This window comes from Triturus cristatus, chromosome 3_1 (assembly GCF_964204655.1).
Source record: "Triturus cristatus chromosome 3_1, aTriCri1.1, whole genome shotgun sequence".
Classification (NCBI taxonomy): Eukaryota; Metazoa; Chordata; class Amphibia; order Caudata; family Salamandridae; genus Triturus; species Triturus cristatus.
Genome location: NC_140583.1, coordinates 124,419,260 through 124,437,274, shown reverse-complemented (window position 1 = coordinate 124,437,274; position 18,015 = coordinate 124,419,260). Strand labels below are relative to the sequence as shown.

The 18,015-nt window shown below is 44.9% G+C and overlaps 1 protein-coding gene across 2 annotated transcripts in view; it reads right to left on the bottom strand.

The window, feature by feature from the left end:
- The window catches only part of CTTN (cortactin), a 172,076-nt gene that overhangs the window by 23,217 nt on the left and 130,844 nt on the right, over nt 1–18,015 (bottom strand). For both annotated transcript variants that reach the window (XM_085643538.1, XM_085643539.1), the window contains one exon: nt 10,490–10,638. In XM_085643538.1, the coding sequence (XP_085499664.1) occupies nt 10,490–10,638 (149 nt within the window). The remainder of the gene's footprint in view (nt 1–10,489; nt 10,639–18,015) is intronic.

Here is an 18,015-nt window from a genome sequence, read left to right as displayed (position 1 = left end):
GGCTGACTACTTCCACTACACGTTGGCCACCATTTACAGAAAGTACAAACCCCCAGACCACCCATTTTGACAGCCTTCTCATGTCAACGGATGCCACCCACGACCATTCCCTCAGCACTCAGAGCACCACAAGCATCATGCACTCCATCTACTCCCGGAAAACTCATGGACCCCCTACCCCCACCACCTTTCAACATTGGGAACAAGGAAATCTGCTGTATATCACCCCCATCCTCAATGAATCCATCACCACAGCCACCTTTCCTGACCAATGTAAACGTGCATAAGTCCGACCCCCCTCCTCAAGAAACACTCCGCAGAACCCAGAAAACTCCTGACCCATCTCTCGGCTCCCCTTCCCCTCCAAAGTCCTCGAGAAGGCCTCAACTATCACCTCACCGAACACCTGGGAGCAACAACCTGCTGGACTCTTCCCAAACCCGCTTCCATGCCGGTCTCAGCACAGAGACGGCCCTGATCGCTGCCACCAACGAGATCACTAACCTCCTCGACTGGGGAGAAACCACGTCCCTGAGCCTCCTCGACCTCCAAGCAGCATTTGACACTGTATCAGAACACACATTCTGAGGAGGCTCAACCAGATCAGGATACAGGAGATTGCATCCTGTCTCACCAGGGGATCACATACTTCCTCACAGGACGAACCCAGACAATCTGCCTACCACCCTTGACTTTTGGAATCCAAGAGTATCATCTGCGAAGTCTCTCAAGGCTCATCCCTCAGCCCCCAGTCTGTTCAACACATACAAGACGCCCCTGGCCAACATCAGAATCTATATCCTCAACATCGCAATTCAATGCAGACACCCAACTTATCCTCTAGCTCTCAGAAGACCCATCTACCTCTAGGAACAACTTACACAACTGCATGACAAGCGATGCAGACTGGATGAGGACCAACTGCCTGACGCAAAACAAAGTGAAGATGGAGGGGCTGATTTTTGGGTACATCACCTCCCTGTGGGGTCGATCTCTGCTCCATTACCTTCCTGCCCCCCGGAGTTTCCTCCGTGAATTTCACCTCTCTGCTCAGCTGTGGGTGTTCCCGTTCTGCCCTTAGATTCTCCTGTGCCTCTTGCACCCTTCAGCTGCATTGCCAGTGCTGCCTTTGCACTCCTGGTATTTTCTCCTAGTGCTGGTGTGCACTCTCCTTGGGTGCTTCCACCTTGCCAGTGACTGCTCTTGCCTCTGGAGGAGTTTACTCTCAACAGTCCCCTCCTCCAATGGCGTTCCTCAAGCCTGCCATCATGCCTTTGCTTCTTGCCTTGTGTCCGGCACCTCAGTAGGTGTTTCTTCACAGCAGTCCCCAGCGACTTAGGCGTTCCTTAAGCCTCCCGTCACGGCTTCACTCCTTGCGTTGGTGCCGACACATTTCTACTGGCTTTTCGCTCAAGTCAACGGTGATACACACACCCTTCAGAGTGTCACATACTATTGCAGTGATACGCACACTCTTTGGCTGATTCTCATTCAAGCATGCACCCCACATTCCAGCAACACCGTTGCTTCTATTAATAATGTCGGCGAGACGCACACCATTCAGCGTGTCACAAGATATTGCAGTGACACGCACACACCTCATTTATTGAAGGGAAGCCCCTCGTACAAAATCACAATAAGGTGTATTCTTTCTTTTACAGCAGTTCGCCAGCATCTTCAGTGATACGCACACTCTAGCATTCCTTTGAATTTTCCTTCTTTTGCATTTATTATGGCTGCCTCCACCATGGCCCAAGCACCACCGTTCCTTAACGAGTTTGGGGAACCTAACAACCCCTGGAAAGAGTGGGTAAAATATTTGAATCTTACTGAATAGTGATTGGGGGGGCGGGGGGGGGGAAGCAATTCAGCCCAACAAGGAAACATCATTTCACTTCATAATCTAGGTATCCACGGTAGGAAAATATTTGACACTTTACCAGACCCAATACAAGGTTGCAATACCGATGATGAAGACAACGTATACAAGATCTCCCTACTGAAACTTAAATTACACTTTGGAGACAAGATTAACATTGTCCTGCTCATGGTTTACGAAACGCAATATAGCAAGAAAATGGGCAGATTCTAGGCCAACCCTGAATAATTGGGAAGAGGATATGGATTGATGCATGCAGGCAGAGCCACCACAAGAGGTCCAAAATCTGGGGGAAGCTGGAATACTGACAGAGGGATGTTGTGTCCGCCCGTCCGGGCAACCATTCAGCTGGAAGAGGAGTGGAAATGGCGGAACCCACGCCCTACCAATTATTATTCTGCATTTTTTGAGGATGTATGTAATGACTGTAGATCATGTATGTATTGCTACAATTGCCCCTCTGTGAGAATTTAACTGCTGATTTTCTGCTTTCTGCCTATAATGAAAAGAGGGTTAAAAAGAAAGATTAACACTGTCCTGGAACGCCACACGTTTTTCTGTAGGATCCAGGGAAAACAAGAAAGCATAACTAGTTACGTGGCTGTTTTAAGAGGGTTAAATGAACTATGTGAATTCGGAGATCTCAATGACTCCCTCATAAGGGATCAGCTGGTAAGGTGTACCAATAATTGCAAAATACAAGAGAAGTTACTGCAGAGGCTACCTAACCATTACGATGCTATTGAGTTAGCGAAATCCATCGAGCATACTGCTATGTGCATCAAAGAAATGAAGTCTCCAGCCCATAATGACTGAGCAGGTATCAGACATTGCCAACCTTTCGATTGTGTGATACAGTATGCAAGGTAAAATCGGATAGTGGTCCCCATCAGAACAAGAGAGTAAGCCAAATGAGTTAACAATCTTCGAGCAAGGGGCAGATTGCGCGAGCAACTTCTTACCCGCTGCATGAATTTACTTACTCTCTTTATCTGGTGGAGGGGCATAGACGAAAGGGCACAAGAGTCGGGTTTCCTGCCATGCGGGATTAACATGGACAGAAGCATTTCCTGCACAGTACAAAATAAGAGGACTGTGATATAATAAGAATCACATACAAGAATTGTTTTATGAAACAGTCGCAATTATGTTAGTTAATATGATCAATGAGTAATTTGAGATTACGAGGGTGTTTGAGACATGGCATGTAGAAGGGCATGGAATATATTGCATCTTGGAATACGTAGGAGCACTGTTTAAAAGTAACGAAACAGCACAGTACACTTAGTCTGTTGTTTATGTTAGTGAATAGTCACCGTATACACAAGTGCAACAAATTATCTAGAGTGAGTAGGGGCGTGATTATAAAAAAGCCGTTTGCAGCCATTAAGTTTATTTCGCTTCTATCCGAGTGATATGCGTCCCTGTACGCTAAGTGAAGGGAGGATAACAGAGTGTGCCATGTGGACGGAATGATTATTCTTGGGGTGACCATTATGTCATGGTAAGCATGGAAGCTGTTTATACTCGTATACACAGGTGTGATTTTGATTAGCATATTAAGAGGTAAAATGAACTCCGAATGTATGCGCTAAGCTCAACAAGGGTGAATAATGAGGGTGCGCCAGGATGCATCATATTGGGGGATGGGGGGAATGGGTTCAAAAGACTCTTAATGAAGGGATTATTGTTCATCTAATACCATGTGTCTGGTAGATAATCGCAGATTTTCTGTTTATTAATGTAAGGGAAATGTTTATCAATATAAGGGAAATGCTTTACCATGTTTTAAAGTTGATTGAAATATGTGTATGTTTGTATTTGTAGATGCCCCCGACGAAGGGAATCCGTTCCCGAAATGCATTGGGTTGTTGTTAATAAATCATGGCATGTGGAACCCATCTTTGAACTCCTGAGCCTTTTTGAAGACTGTTGAAATACATATATGAAGAAACGATTGAATAAAATGAATTGAACTATTACGATAAGAAATGGATGAAAAGTAACAGTTAAAATTGAAGAAAAGTTAAAAGCGGAGCATATGAATTTGATTCATTGGATTCAAATGTTGTTGTGGCTGTGCAGCTTGATGGAATCGAAGCCGTTTCCTTTCATGGATCAGGTATCAGATTGCCAACCTTTCGATTGTGTGATACAGTATGCAAGATAAAATCTGATAGTGGTCCCCATCAGAACAAGAGAGTAAGCCAATTGAGTTAACAATCTTCAAGCAAGGGGCAGATTGAGCGAGCAACTTCTTACCCGCTGCATGAATTTACTTACTCTCTTTATCTGGTGGAGGGGCATAGCTAGTGCCTTTGGCATGTGCATACTTGCACGCAGTGTGGACCACCAGAGAGTCTGGTGGAAGGTGTCCCCACCCTGGGTATAACAACTCTGTCCTTCATGGGCGCTCCAAAAGAGGCAGACTGCAGCATGCCCTTAAGCATGGGCAAAAAGTGCACAGTACGCTGAGGAGCTGACAGCGTCTCGATTGGTGTCTAGATCGAACTTGGGGTAGGTGATGACTCTGCAGATGACCTTATGGTAAAAGGTGGTGTCAACTGGAGGGGAAGGTTTGGTGGAGTAGAGATGTGGATCCATGTCAGAGGAATCAACAGTGTAGTGGTCTCGCAGGTCATTTCTAGGTTTAGGATCGTATGGGGCCTCATAGAGATCTATAGGGTACAAGGGGCAGGCCCCCATTTAAGATGTGTGGAGAATCCTCTAGCAAAGGAGGCAAAGGTGACCTGTGTGGTGGCGGTAGAGTAGGAGGAGGAACAGGAGGCGGAGGATCAAGGGGGGTCAAAGTGATAATGGGCTAGTACCCCTCTCCTATTTCAAAGTTAATTTTCTCTTCATGGGAAAGAGTGCCCAGCACTTTAGGAGGTCATTTGGTAGAGATCTTCCTAGTCTGCGGGTGGATGAAGTATCTCTTCTGGAGACCATGGATCCTCAAACCCCACCAAGGGCTTTGGGTGCCGGACAACTCAACGTCGAGGGAGTCTTCTGGCTTGTCGGCACAGAGGCGCCATTCAGCACCGGGATAGGTCTTTGAGCCATAGGGGTCTTTGAAGCAGATTTTATTGCCGGCGTCGATGGAGCAGGCAGCGCCGCAGGTGGATGGCGGAGTGTCAGCTCGGAGGCTTTATGTAAGTGCTGACCATGGTCTGCAGGCAGTGGTGGGCTGGAAGCCTGTTTGGCTTCAGGGCACGACACCCATTCCCCACTGGGGTGGTACAACAGGTGGAAGAGAGGTTGTACTCACTGTTGTAGACTTGACACCTTGATGTGCCACCAGATATTGCAGCTCCACTGTCTCCGACTGAGTGAAGGAGCTCAGTTCTGGGCCGAACTGGAGTACCTGGCCTCCCAAGGGTCCCGCCTCAGGCTCCTCCTTGACATCCCATTCCCCGAAATGTCCGGGGTGCTGTATTCCTGCCGGTGCACGATTCTGCATCTCGCCAGTCGCGGATCGAGTAGATACCTTAAGATGTTTTTGAAGCAGAAGGCAAGGCAGGCAGAACAGGCAGCCTCCTCGTGCTCTGACGCAAAGTCAGAGATTGCAGACCTGGTGGTGGTGGTCAGTCCCAGGGTACTTGGAGTGACTATCAGGACAGTATTGAAAAGGAGGTCTTTTTTTAGTCACTAATGTATTCATTGTTGTAGAGGACAAAATGGAAGGAGGTGGCATCAGGACCCACAATGGGCAGGGCTCCGAAGCGAGGCATTGAGTGGAAACTCGGTTGCCCAGTACAACGACATTGCAACAAGGAGAAACCGACCACTGACGTAAAGGTTTCCATAACAACATGTAACAGACCATAGAATTCCCACACCAAACGCCATGAAGAATTGAACCGGACCTCGGTAAGTAGCATACCTGAACTACATGACAGATAGAAATCTAACAATCTAACAATGGAGCTGATGCCCATGGTCATTACCAGTCACAGGAGTCACTTTTCCACGTGACTCAAAAGCCTTCTGCGAAGAAAAAAAAAGAAAAAGTTGCACACATTCGAGATCAACACTAGATGGCAGGAGTATGCAGAGCACGTGCATCTACAGCTAAACATGACACACAGACTTCTAACAATACTCCACCTCACAATGATCTTATGCAGGAACATAGCTCTTATTTTTAGGTAAGAACTCAAACACATAATCGAACATTTAGATATATCCCTATCAAATCAAGCACCAGTTGTAGGTCTCTTGCAGTGGAACACATCTGAAAAGAAGAGACTGCCTCACTGGCTATTTAACACTGAGTTATGGAAAGATGAAGTTTCTTATCAATACGAAACAATACCAGAGAAAGAGGTTTGTACTGCACAATGATATGGATAAATATCCACTCCCGGTAATATGGAATATGCTGAAAGCAGATATCAAAAGTTAAACTAAGCTAAACAAAGCGGAATCCTCCCTGAATAGGATTATTTAAAAAAAGAAATGGGGGAAAGGGTAAATAAAGCAGTGAAAAACATTAGTTATGAGGAAACACCAGAAAAGAAAGGCGTTTAGATTGTGTTTAGAAAGCACTATATACCAGGGAACTAGCAGTAAGGGTGGAAGCAAAAATCAGTCAAGAAAGGGGTGGCTTATCTCAACTTGCCCCAGGACAGAAAGCATCCCAAACAGTCCTATGTCCTCCAAGAAAATCATTAAATGAGTGAGGGGTTCTCAAGCTGGCAAAGGCCCCAGACCGGACAAGTTTGTTCTAGCATTCTTTAAAACATTTTGGCCAGGACTGATTGGGATAATGTTGAGGATATATATAAACGCAATTACTTATTTGGGAAGAGTCACTCAAATGTCAGACGCTCACATACTGGTTTTCCAAAAAAGCAAAACTTAAAGTGTGGCTAGTATTGGTCAATCCCTCTGATAAATGGCTAGGCAGATTATATATATAATAAAATAATGGAGGACCTACAGTGCTTGAATCAGGGTGGTGAGATTGAAGCTAATTATGTAAAAATTGTAACTATTGGGAAATAAAATATCCCAAATTGAGTAAGCATGGCTAAATGCCAATTCCCTATTTATTTGGAGCCAAAATACGATTAAAATATCGAGGCATCTGAGCGGGATCTGCCATCCTCTGTCAAGGGTCCCCCTAGTTCTTACTGCTTGCCTGTTCTACTATTTCACTGGACTGAGCTTTTCATACCTGCTGTATTCTGTGCTGTATCCAGACACTTGCCCGCTGTCTGCATATTGTTTAAATTTTTATTTCACCTGCATGTTCCGCAGGGACCGTTTGTTTTTATGTAAATGGTTATTGATGTGCATACTGTCCGACTGCTTCAACGAGCTAATACAAGAGCACTGCCGATTGTTTTGCAAAATGACCAAATACAATCTGTAAAAAAAAATTATATTATATATATATATTTTTTTTTTTCAGCAATGTGATCCCTTCACTCGGCGCGCTCAGCAGCTGGTGCTCCACGTAGGGGTCGGACCCATAAACATATATATATATATATATATCATATCTATCTCGAGGCATATACCTTGGAATTTCCAATGAGAGCATACACAATGATAACTTTTGTCCGCTACGAAGGGAAGTTCAGAAGGAACTCCAAAGAATGACAACTACTCACTCTCATGGCACAAACATATTGCCTACATAAAGAGGACGACACTCTCGAGAGTCTTATTTCTCTTCCAGCTATAACTCTTTAAGTAGGCCCCAAAATCTGATACAGCTATAAAGAGCGCACATTGTGGACTTGGAGGGAGAGAAGCAAATGTGAATTGGCTTCAACTAAGTGTTGAAAAGAGAAGGTGAAAAAAGGAGGTGTAGGGGACACTAACCTCACAGCACACTATCCGCCCGCACACTTAAACTACCTCCTTGAGCAGTTGAAAGCCGAAACAGTGCCGTTGGTGCTTCACTGACGTCCTTCTTGCAGACAGCTACTTATGGGAGGCTCTTTGGAAAGACGTGAAATATAGCCACCGATAACCTACTCTATTCCCCCAATCAATAGAGCGACCATCTAAATATGGGCGGCCATGGGCGAACTCTTAGGCATTACAGAAGATGCATCACCATTCACCTTGTTATTTGAGAACCCAGACTTTGGATCAGGGGAAGATAGGGATGCTTCTACACTATGGCGAGAAGCTTGATGAATCAAGAGTGGGGACATGTTAAAAAAAGAATAGAAAAAGCAAAACATTCGAGCAAACAAAAGATTACTAGCCAAGGAGAATATGAGCAGGTCAGAGGTGTTCACATTTGACAGCGGGCACTGAAAAAAGGAATAAGGGGGGCTCCTCTCGGTCACTCGCCGAATTTGGAGAATGGAGAATCCTTTGACTCATTTATGAAATGGAAGTAGGTATACATTTATCGAAGAAGAAAACTAGGAAGACTTTAGCACAGAACAAATACAAGGTCATTAGACATGTACATGCAAGAGAAGCAACCTGTAAAATACTAGATTGTTGCCACTAGACTAGATACAGTCCTCTACAAGCCATAAAAGAAACTCAAGTAGTACTGCAGAAACTCTCATCATGCGGGAACGATCGCACATTTACTCTGGGACTACCTTAAACTCAACACTTGCTGGGAAGAAGTACTAAAATATTACAAATACTCCCATTCCAGGCAAGAGGGTGAAACCTCCAATACCCACACACACAAATTGTGAAGGTAAGGTTCTGTGCAGGTTCGGATGCGTGTCCATAATCTGTTGTGGGTCTTCAGCTTTTCAATGCATGGGTGACTGTTTTCCGAAGTCACACTGTCACCACACACTGGAATATGTGATAGGCAAGTGCCCTCGAGCAGTTGCCACCTTCTAAGGAGAAAAAGCCAAAAGGTATAAAAAGAATAAATAAAAAAAATTATTTGCTGGAAAAAGATTTTAGTAGATTGAATTCCAGGGATCCAGAATCCGATAGTGGAATTCTTAAAGTGCAAGGAGTCAGGATCAGTGGAAGGAGCGAGAAAACAATCTAGGGAACACAGATTTGTTACAACGCACCTTCCAACCAGACTAGAGCCTTTATATAGTAACAGAACGGGAGAAGGTAAGGATATCAAGTACAACATGACAGGAGACAATATATTGGGAAAGTTGGGAAGAAACAAAGGGAAGAACAGCCATGCTGAAAAGAGAAAAGACGAGCGAATCAAAACCTGAAGTGAACTATCTGTGGAGTTGCTTTAAAAAGGCAGCTACAAACCCCCAGGCTGAGAATTGCCATTTTGGAGTTCAAAACAGAAGTAGCAGCAGCCAGAAGCCCAGGAGCATGAGAGAAGCCCGGCCCAGGTGAGGGACTTTCCCAGCCTGCAGCTGCGCACTTCATACAGCGTCTTCTGAAGTCCAGGTTCCTCTGGACTCCACAAGGTACAGCACTTCTCGGGCACCCAGGCAGCCAAGAACCCTAGCACAGAACAAGTTCGTCCTAGGGATGGAAATGATAGCGCATGTAATTCAAGTCGATGATTGGGACTTTGAGAAAACTTGGCGATGGGGGTTTAAGATTCTAAACACTGGTTCAATACTAAAGTAAACGCAAAGGAAGACTTTCCATGACTCTGGGACCATTTCTGAACTTCAAAAGTAAAAACTTACACAAGAAATGAATTTGGGAAAGCAAGGAAGGGGTTAATGAAAAGGGATGTTCTGTCTGTAATATCTTAAAATTAAAATGTATTCAAACCAAAAATATCTTCTAATGTTATAAGAAAGAAAAACAAAGCCATGCATACATTACGCTGATTGGTCTGACCATGATCACAATGCTGTCAGACTGGCTCAAGTATGCGCTTTTATTTTATTAGCTACAGAAGTATGGCAAAGTGCCACTCGGAAGGGGACACTGATGTATTGCAAACCACACAGGAACTCTGAGAATGCTATGAATGTGACAGAGTAAAGACACCTTACTACGCGTGGAGCCTAGGTGTGCTCGCTGCCGAATAGCACAAACTCCATATCGATATAAAATTAGAGCCTATCTGCTGAGAGACTGAGCAGTGTCATGACCTACTTAAAACGAGCAGATCTTATTCACACCTCCACCCAACATTCAGTCATCAAAATGCAATTACAGATGCCTCCCGAATACGGCTTTGTCCCAATTGTGATTTGTTTATCGCCTTGTGCCAGGAGTTGCATACTTGGGAGCAAGCCAGTACAGACTTGCCAACAAAGAGGTATTTTAAGTGTGGGAGAATTCTGTAGTGTTTGTAAGAGGAGAGTGACTATACAGGTCTATTCCCATGACATTTGCCCTGCCAAACTCTTATCAAAGTATGAAGCTTAACAGGCAAGAAATAGTAACATGGCTGTTCTGGCTGCCAGAATTCGAAGCAAAGCATGTGTGAGATGGAGGTTCTAGTAGACCCTGTGGTCAGTGCACATGCTCACATTGAGAACTTCCCCAATGCCATCAAAAGAGCACCACTGCTGAATAAGCTTCAACATTTTCATGAGCACTAGGAGAGGTTGTTGCATTTTGTTTAGTTGGAAGGAATCGAAGTAACAAACCAAATGCATGCCTCAGATAATGCACACATATTGACTGCCTCCATAAAACAACTTGACTCCACTAGAAGATGTAAACACCACTCACCTCAAGCTTCCTTCTGGCCTCTTCTTGCTCCTGTCGGTCCTTTGCCATCCTCTGAGCTCTCTCTGCTTCTGCCTTCTTTCGGTTCTCGGCTTCATTCTCCTTAGCAATATTTTCGAAGTTTGCCCTGAGGTTGCTTGTTTTATTGCTGACTGCAAGATAACAAGGGAAGGGGAATCAAGATGCAATCTTCAATTAATAAATATTTTTACCATGCAATTCCAGCGACAATATGCTTCCACGCTATGTCGTAGAGGATGCCAGTTTAAATGCATTACCATGCTTTGCCATCAAAGTGTGGAATAATTATTCTGAAGTATAGTTTGACTCTTAAGTAATTTATAAACCAGAATTAAACAAATGAAACATTGACTCCTAATAAGTTTATAAAATATTCACTACAGTATATAATGTGCAGTGGCCTGTTGTAATCTGGCAACTTGCAAAACTGTCTTTGGATAAAGATTCTGCAAACAATGTATTACCAAAAATATATATATTCATTTTTATTACAAAGCCTTTAAGAGAATACTCCCTCTGAAAGTGTTTTTATAAAGCCTACTTTTTGTACACGTATTTGTGACTTATTTGTTATGTTTTAATATCATTTATACTACAGTAAGGCCAAAATATACTCATGTGAGTGTTAGTTGGGGTGGATGGTAGTCCACCAGCAATAACAAGGACTATTCATGTTGGGTCCAGTATAGATTTTAGTAATTTAAATCTGAGCTCAGCCTCCGGTATCTATGGCATAGAGCAGAAAGGCTTAACTCACGAAAATGTACAAAGCATTTACAAATACCAAACCAGCTAAAGTCGAAAATACAACAAATTCTACTCCAATTTATAAACCGATAATTTAATGAATAAAATGACATAAAAGAAGAAAAAAAAAAAAAAATCGAAGGAAGCCAGAGATATGAATTTCTAATTTAAAAAAATGAATTAAATAGTGCCAGAAAGTGTTTAGGCAAATGAGTAACCCCTCCTCTGTAGTTAAATCAACCAGTTTTGGGGCAGCTTCTCTCCCACTGGGATTGGTTCCTTTGCGGAAAAAAGGACTCTGCCCAGGTGTCGGCTAACATTGCCCTGTGAAGTTGAACTAGTTCATGGGCACGCCGCAAATGGATATCCTGCCAGAGTAATAGAAACACCTCCCCATACCCAAGACCTTTGGGCTGCTAGTTGAGCAGTTTTCACACCTCAAGGGGCTATTCAGGAGATAGTTGGAGCTCATGCAAATAGGCCTCCAGAGGTGTTAGTCAAGAAAACAGTAACTTTCTAAAAGTACCTTTTCTTTAAAACTTTTCCCAAATCAGCATTCTTAAATGTACTAATCTAGTGATTTCCTGTGTAACAGCCAGCCTTGGGGCCTTTTCACTGTAAGGACATCTGTAACATTACATTTCAACATGCCCTACTTTTAATTACCATGCACCCTAATTTAGGAGCATATAAGGCCTACATAGAGGTGACTTAATATTTAAAGAAGGGTTTTGACGTGTGAAAAGGGTTTATTTTGGCTGGGCGAATTGCAATTTGAAACTTCCACAGCCAAGCTACAAGGGTAGGCCTGCAGTCATGTTGGACTGTTACACTCCACTAGTGACATTTAACTTCAAGGGCATGGCTGCTCTTTCTACCATATTCTAGGGACCTGCAGGTAAGTTGAGTATGCTAATTAGGTGTAGAACCAACTTCAACATTTTATAGGTCAGCGCTCATGCACTGAAACCTGGTAGCAGAGTCGCAGTACACTTGGTTAAAAAAAAGCAGCATCATTTTACAAACAAAATAGGTTGATCATGTAGAAAAATGCCTCTTTTCGCAACTTGCTTATTTCACATTCATATTAATCTTTTTTTCAATATGAAACAAACTTTGAGATGGTCACAAAGTATATTTTGGCATCTAATACAAATGCGGCTAATGCCCTCACGGTGTGGGCTTGGAATCTTCGAGGCTTTTGTATTCCCTGGAGAAAGCGGAATCAGGATGATTGAAATTGAAGTTTCAGGCAAAAACATTTGTGATAATGAATGGTGCAGGCCTCCTGCTTGCAACTCTATCCTCACTGTTAACATGGTATCCTGTCTGCCTTCACCAGCACTAACCTTTACGCTAATCCTGACCTGGCCAGGTCCCCACCAACATGATTAGCTATAGGCAAGGACCTTATCATTTGCTAATCCATAAACTACAACTGAATAGTAAATCGCCAAGATTAATGCCAATCACGGAACTTGGCCTACCTTAACCCCTTACCCTAGACGTGTTTTAAATCCAAATAGGAACACCTTCGATAGCTTACCACGAACCCGTGTTGTGCTAACACCAGCCTTCACTATTTTGCCACCTCTACAAGGAAAATGTTACTTACATGTAAATATCGGTTCATACTGTGCAGTGCCGTAGTTTCACACGCACTGCATACGCCTGCCATCTAGTGTGGAGTTCAGGATTCCGCAGGACTCCTTCCTTGGTCTACAATGCGCACGTTCATGGACTCTAACCTAGATGGTCTTTGTTTTACTTTGTGGGTGAAAAGATAAGAGTGGAGTGGATATGTGCTCTGTGCATTCTTAGTTAATATGCATCCAGTGCAAACCTATTGCCAGCTTCTGGGGAAGACGGTGTGTGCATGTGAAAGTACAGCACTACACGCTACGAAGAGATGTTTACAGCGTATGTAACATTTTCTGTTAGTGGTATGTGTAACTGCAGATACAGAGGCTTACGTCTACTGTAAAGCGGTTGCCTCCTTGCACTGGGTACGGGTGAAGATAATACAGACAGTTCTTAATACAGTCCAGCCAACCACAGCTCACTGATGAGCTAATATGTCCACACAGTAATGATATGTGAAAGCATGTTGTGATGCCCAAGAGGCAGCTTTGTAAATATTAGCTAATGGAATGTTACCCCAAAAGCCCTGGTGGATCCCTTTTCATGTGTAGTGTTCCCTGGGAGGCATGGGAAGTACACATTTAGCCTTTCCATAACAAGTTTGGATGCACTTAACGTTCCACCTTGTATTCAGCCTGACCTTTATAGGGTTTTGCAAATGTAACAAACGTTGATTAGGCTTTGGAAATGATTTAGTCCAGTCAGTGTAATACACAAGCGGCCATTCAACATCCGAAGCATGTAACACCCTTTCCACTGTAGAAAGAGCACGAGCAGCTCAATAGTCCCATTGACTTGAAACGGCGATACAACCTTGGGTTGGAACTCTGGATTGGTTTTAAGGACCAGACTGTCGCTGTGAACTTGTATAAATGGCTCTAGAATAGAAATGGCTTGCAACTCGCTGATGCACCGGAGCGAAGTTCTAGCCACATGAAAAGGCACTTTCCAGGAAAGGAGCTTAAAGTCACAGGTGAAAAGGTCAAAAGGTAGACAACTGTAAGACTTGTGAGAACCACATTTAGGCCAGACTGGTGTTATAATTGGGGGTATTACTCTCTTGAGAAGCTCCATGATTAGCTTCATCATGAGAAAGCGAAAGATGAGTGTTCCTTCTTTTGCACATTTGTGGCTCAGTAGCCAAAAGAAGGGATCTGTGTGTAAAATAACCCCCCCCCTTCTTAAAGTGTAAAAGGTAAGAAATGATATCGGGAACTCTACCGTGAAGGGGTCGAACGGCTTGTAGATGTAGAAATAGACACATTCTCGCCATTTGTCTGCATAGCATACATGAAGAGTAGGACTATGAGCCTCACTCGAGATGGCCTTACACTTCTCTGGAACATGTAAGAACCCAAACTCTAAGACATCAGGTGCCAGACAGCCATCTTGAAATGTCATGTGACTGGGTGTCTGATTCACCGGTGAGAAGGTCTTGCCCGAGTAGAAGTTTCTTGTTTGGGCTGATGAACAACTCAAAACAACACTGAGTGACATGCACAAGTTCTTTCTGGAGCAGCATGCGTCCAAGATTAACAGGTACGATCATATACAGTTACAGGAAATTTCCACGTCCTCTTCATTGTTTGCAGAAAGATTCGAGAAAAGGAACCCTGCACAGGTTCTCATCAGACATGTGCCACATGAAATATTACAATCTTCAGTAGGAGCAGGTGTTTTATATTGAATCATATGGCCAGCAAAGGCACAACAATATTGCCCTGTGTCAATGAACTATTTCTACGCCCCGGCAAGTACTGAATATTTGTAGTATGAAGATCTTCTGGGGACCCGGAGTAGGAATTATTGCTCCCAGTAGTAGGTAGGGAAAAAGTGGGATTTCGAGCTCCAAAGAAAGGCGTTTTGCCAAAGCTTTTAAAACAACCAATTAGTGGGCTGCAAGGAGAGAGAACTACTGTGCTGCGCAGTTCTTCCATTGAAACCCTCTTTTCAGAATTCCAGAATTGGAACCCAGCTATTCAATGATGCGACAAAAGAGCACTGAAGCCAGTGCTGCTGCAGACGCACATAAACCACCTCCCCAGGGTCCCGAGAGAGAAGTGGTGGAATGGCAAGTAATGGTCCATCATTACCTTCCCCTTACTCTGATCTTTGCAGATTGGAGGAATCAAGAGCATGCAGGGGATGCGTTTGCACGAGCCAATATCTTTCCTCTTGAATATGGATCTTACTTTCAATTTGTGCTGAAGCGTCTTGGTTAATATGCACTGGTCAGCACGAGCTCTGCTCACAGAGTGGAAGAAACATGTCTTCATGTGTGGCATGAGATGAGGGTGGTGTGCTTGGGTGGCAGGATGCAAAGTGACATAAAAAGGGGGGGGGGGTACATGGTGATACAGCCTCAGAGAGGAGAGAGTGAAGTGAAGAATGGTATTTGTGTGTAGTTCCCTCAAAACTCTTTACCCAACCACGGCAGTCACGTGGCATCACCTTTTGCCAACTATATTATCAAGAAAAAAAATACATCAACATTCATAAAATTCTGGCAAAAGCATTGCCTGTATCCTTCAGGAATAAAGTCTGCGATGGTATGTAGGAGAGTAGGATCTGCTTCACATGGTTACCCTCACTTTTTGCTGGTGTGTTTCACCGTTTTTTGACTTTAGTCTGGCTGGGAACCTGCTATTCAGGGCCCCAGCCTAGCTGCTTCCTCTCTAAATTGATTCCATGTACTTTAGGTACACTCCAGATTGGATTCTGGGGTACCCTTGTGAGTCCCTAGTATATGGTATACTATGTACCCAGGGCATAGGTACCGCAGAGGCCTACCAGGGGCTGAAGTATGTATTATGCCACCCATGGGAAGCCCTCCAAAATGACACCACAGGTCTGCTACTGCAGCCTGGGTAAGGTGGTGCATGCACCCCTTACTGAGGTATAGGATCACTATACCTCACCTATCACTGCACATAGAAACCGATCAGTCACCCCTATAGCAGGCCTTATCAATCCTGAAGGCAGGGTGCTTGATTATATACAAGAGTGTGCCCAAGCATGAGCTGAGTCCCGCTGCAGCCGAATCTCTTATACGGGGTTGTCAGTGGTTCAGCCTGACCATATACTCTTAAGTGCATTATAACCAAACGGTAAATGCTAACTTTGGACTGGTTGTGCATAAACATGTCGTGTTTGGTGTCAAAACACCTTGGAATCATACCCCCACACCAGTGACTGGTGTGGGAGTATAATCTCACCCTTCTAGACGGAGAGACATGACAGCACTGGTATACTGGTAGAAACTGAACAGAGCCCTGGCATCACAAAATGGATGCTGCATCCACAGACACGGGTCTGGTCCTCCTGCTGCTGACCGAAACTGGCAGGGGAGGCCTGGACAATAGGTTTCCTGTCACAAGGAGGTGTAACCACCTCCCAGACAGAATGATGTGTATTGGGCTGGGTGGGAGCACTCTCAGAGTGCTTGGAAGTCCTGCACTGGGGGCACGTTTGGTGTCCCTGTGCATAGTCCAGCTCAAACCGGTTAAGGGGCTTCCAGCCCCTGCGCTGGCGCGAAACTGGACAAAGGAAATGGGTGTAGCCACCCCTCTTTCCAAACCCTCCCATAGGTGGGTCCCTAGAGCTAGTCCAACCCCTTCCTTAGGTAGAAGTAAGGAACCCCTGGCAACAGGACTGTAGATATCCGTGGACGAAACTCTGAAGCTGAATCCTGGAACTGCGACGCTCTACTCAAGACTAGAGGACTGAAGAAATCTCCCTTGGGGTCAAGGAGTCACTCCCCTGCTTGGCAGGCACCAACGAAGCATTTTGCCGGTCTACATCTCCGAAGCTCCCGCCGGACTCCGAAGTAATTGCAGCCCAGGAAGAGGATTTCCAGACTTCACAGGCTGACCAGAGTCCCCAGCAAAGCTGAGACCCGCAGCCCTCGTGAGTAACGTGGAACCGGAACTCCTGGTCACCGTGCACATTTGCAAGTGCATTGACTTCTCGACGTCTCTTGAAGTCGTGCTTGGGATTACTTGTAGCCCCCACCTCGAGCACCATCTGCACCGAAGATTGTGGGCCTTCACTCCACGAGTGTTCCGCGAGCCCGCTTCTTGCATTTCAGTTCGAGGCTCCTTCGCGATCCCTGGTCCGTCAGCTAGTGGGTCCTCGAGAAGGCAACTTTGATTTTCCTTGGGCTTCCTGGATTGCTCCAGACGTGCCCTGACTCCCCACCACGTGGAGAGTCCCTCAGACCTTGCTGGTCTGCACCGAAGCATCTTTTCTCCTTTCTGCGTGGGTTGCAGTTGCCAAGGCTTGTTGTGTCCAATCCGGGCACCAACGCTGCAGCACTCGACATCCTTCGTGGGACCGCTCGAATCCAGCTCCTGGTCGTCCTCGACGCCTCCTGGTCCTCGTGGCTGAAGAGTCAAATCACCCGACTTCGGTGGGCATTCGCCCATCGTACTCCTGGTCACTGGCTAGTGACCCAGACTCTGTCCCCTCTGCTTTCAGGTTCTTCTCGACTTCGATCCAGGCTTGGATCTCTTCGGACACTTCGCATCTTCCCGGCAGCAGCACTTCTTCGCCAGCTCCCATTGAAGACGACGACGCGACCCGACACTATTTGACACCTATGCACCCAGCTTCCCTGGGTGAGGTAACTCGACTACTCCGGTGCTCCCGTGGGTGTTGACCCTAGAACTTCCCAAGTCCAAGAGGGTTTGGTCCCAAGTCATTTCTAAGTGTCCCTAATCTTAAAAAATCTAACCACGACTTTCCCCATAGAAGCTAACGGGAGCTTGCGGCTGTGCTCACACTGCACACGGCCCCCGGGGGTCCCCTGTGTCACTACCTTGAGTGGTTCCTTGGGGTCCCAGCGATTCTACAGGCTCTAGGCCTTGTGTATAGTTAAGTCGTGGTTCTTATACCACTATTTTAGTATATGGTTTGGCTCGCCCCTAGGGCCCGATGTGTATTTGTGCTATTTTACTGTACTATTTGAAGTGTAAATTATGTGGTTGGACCTCTAGCCTCATAAAGAGACTAGTAGGGTGTGTTTAGAAATAAATACATATATTTTATATATATACCTGCTGTGGTTGTCTTTCATTTAGCTATTCAAGAGATTATAGACTGGTAAAACAAGCTGCTTTACA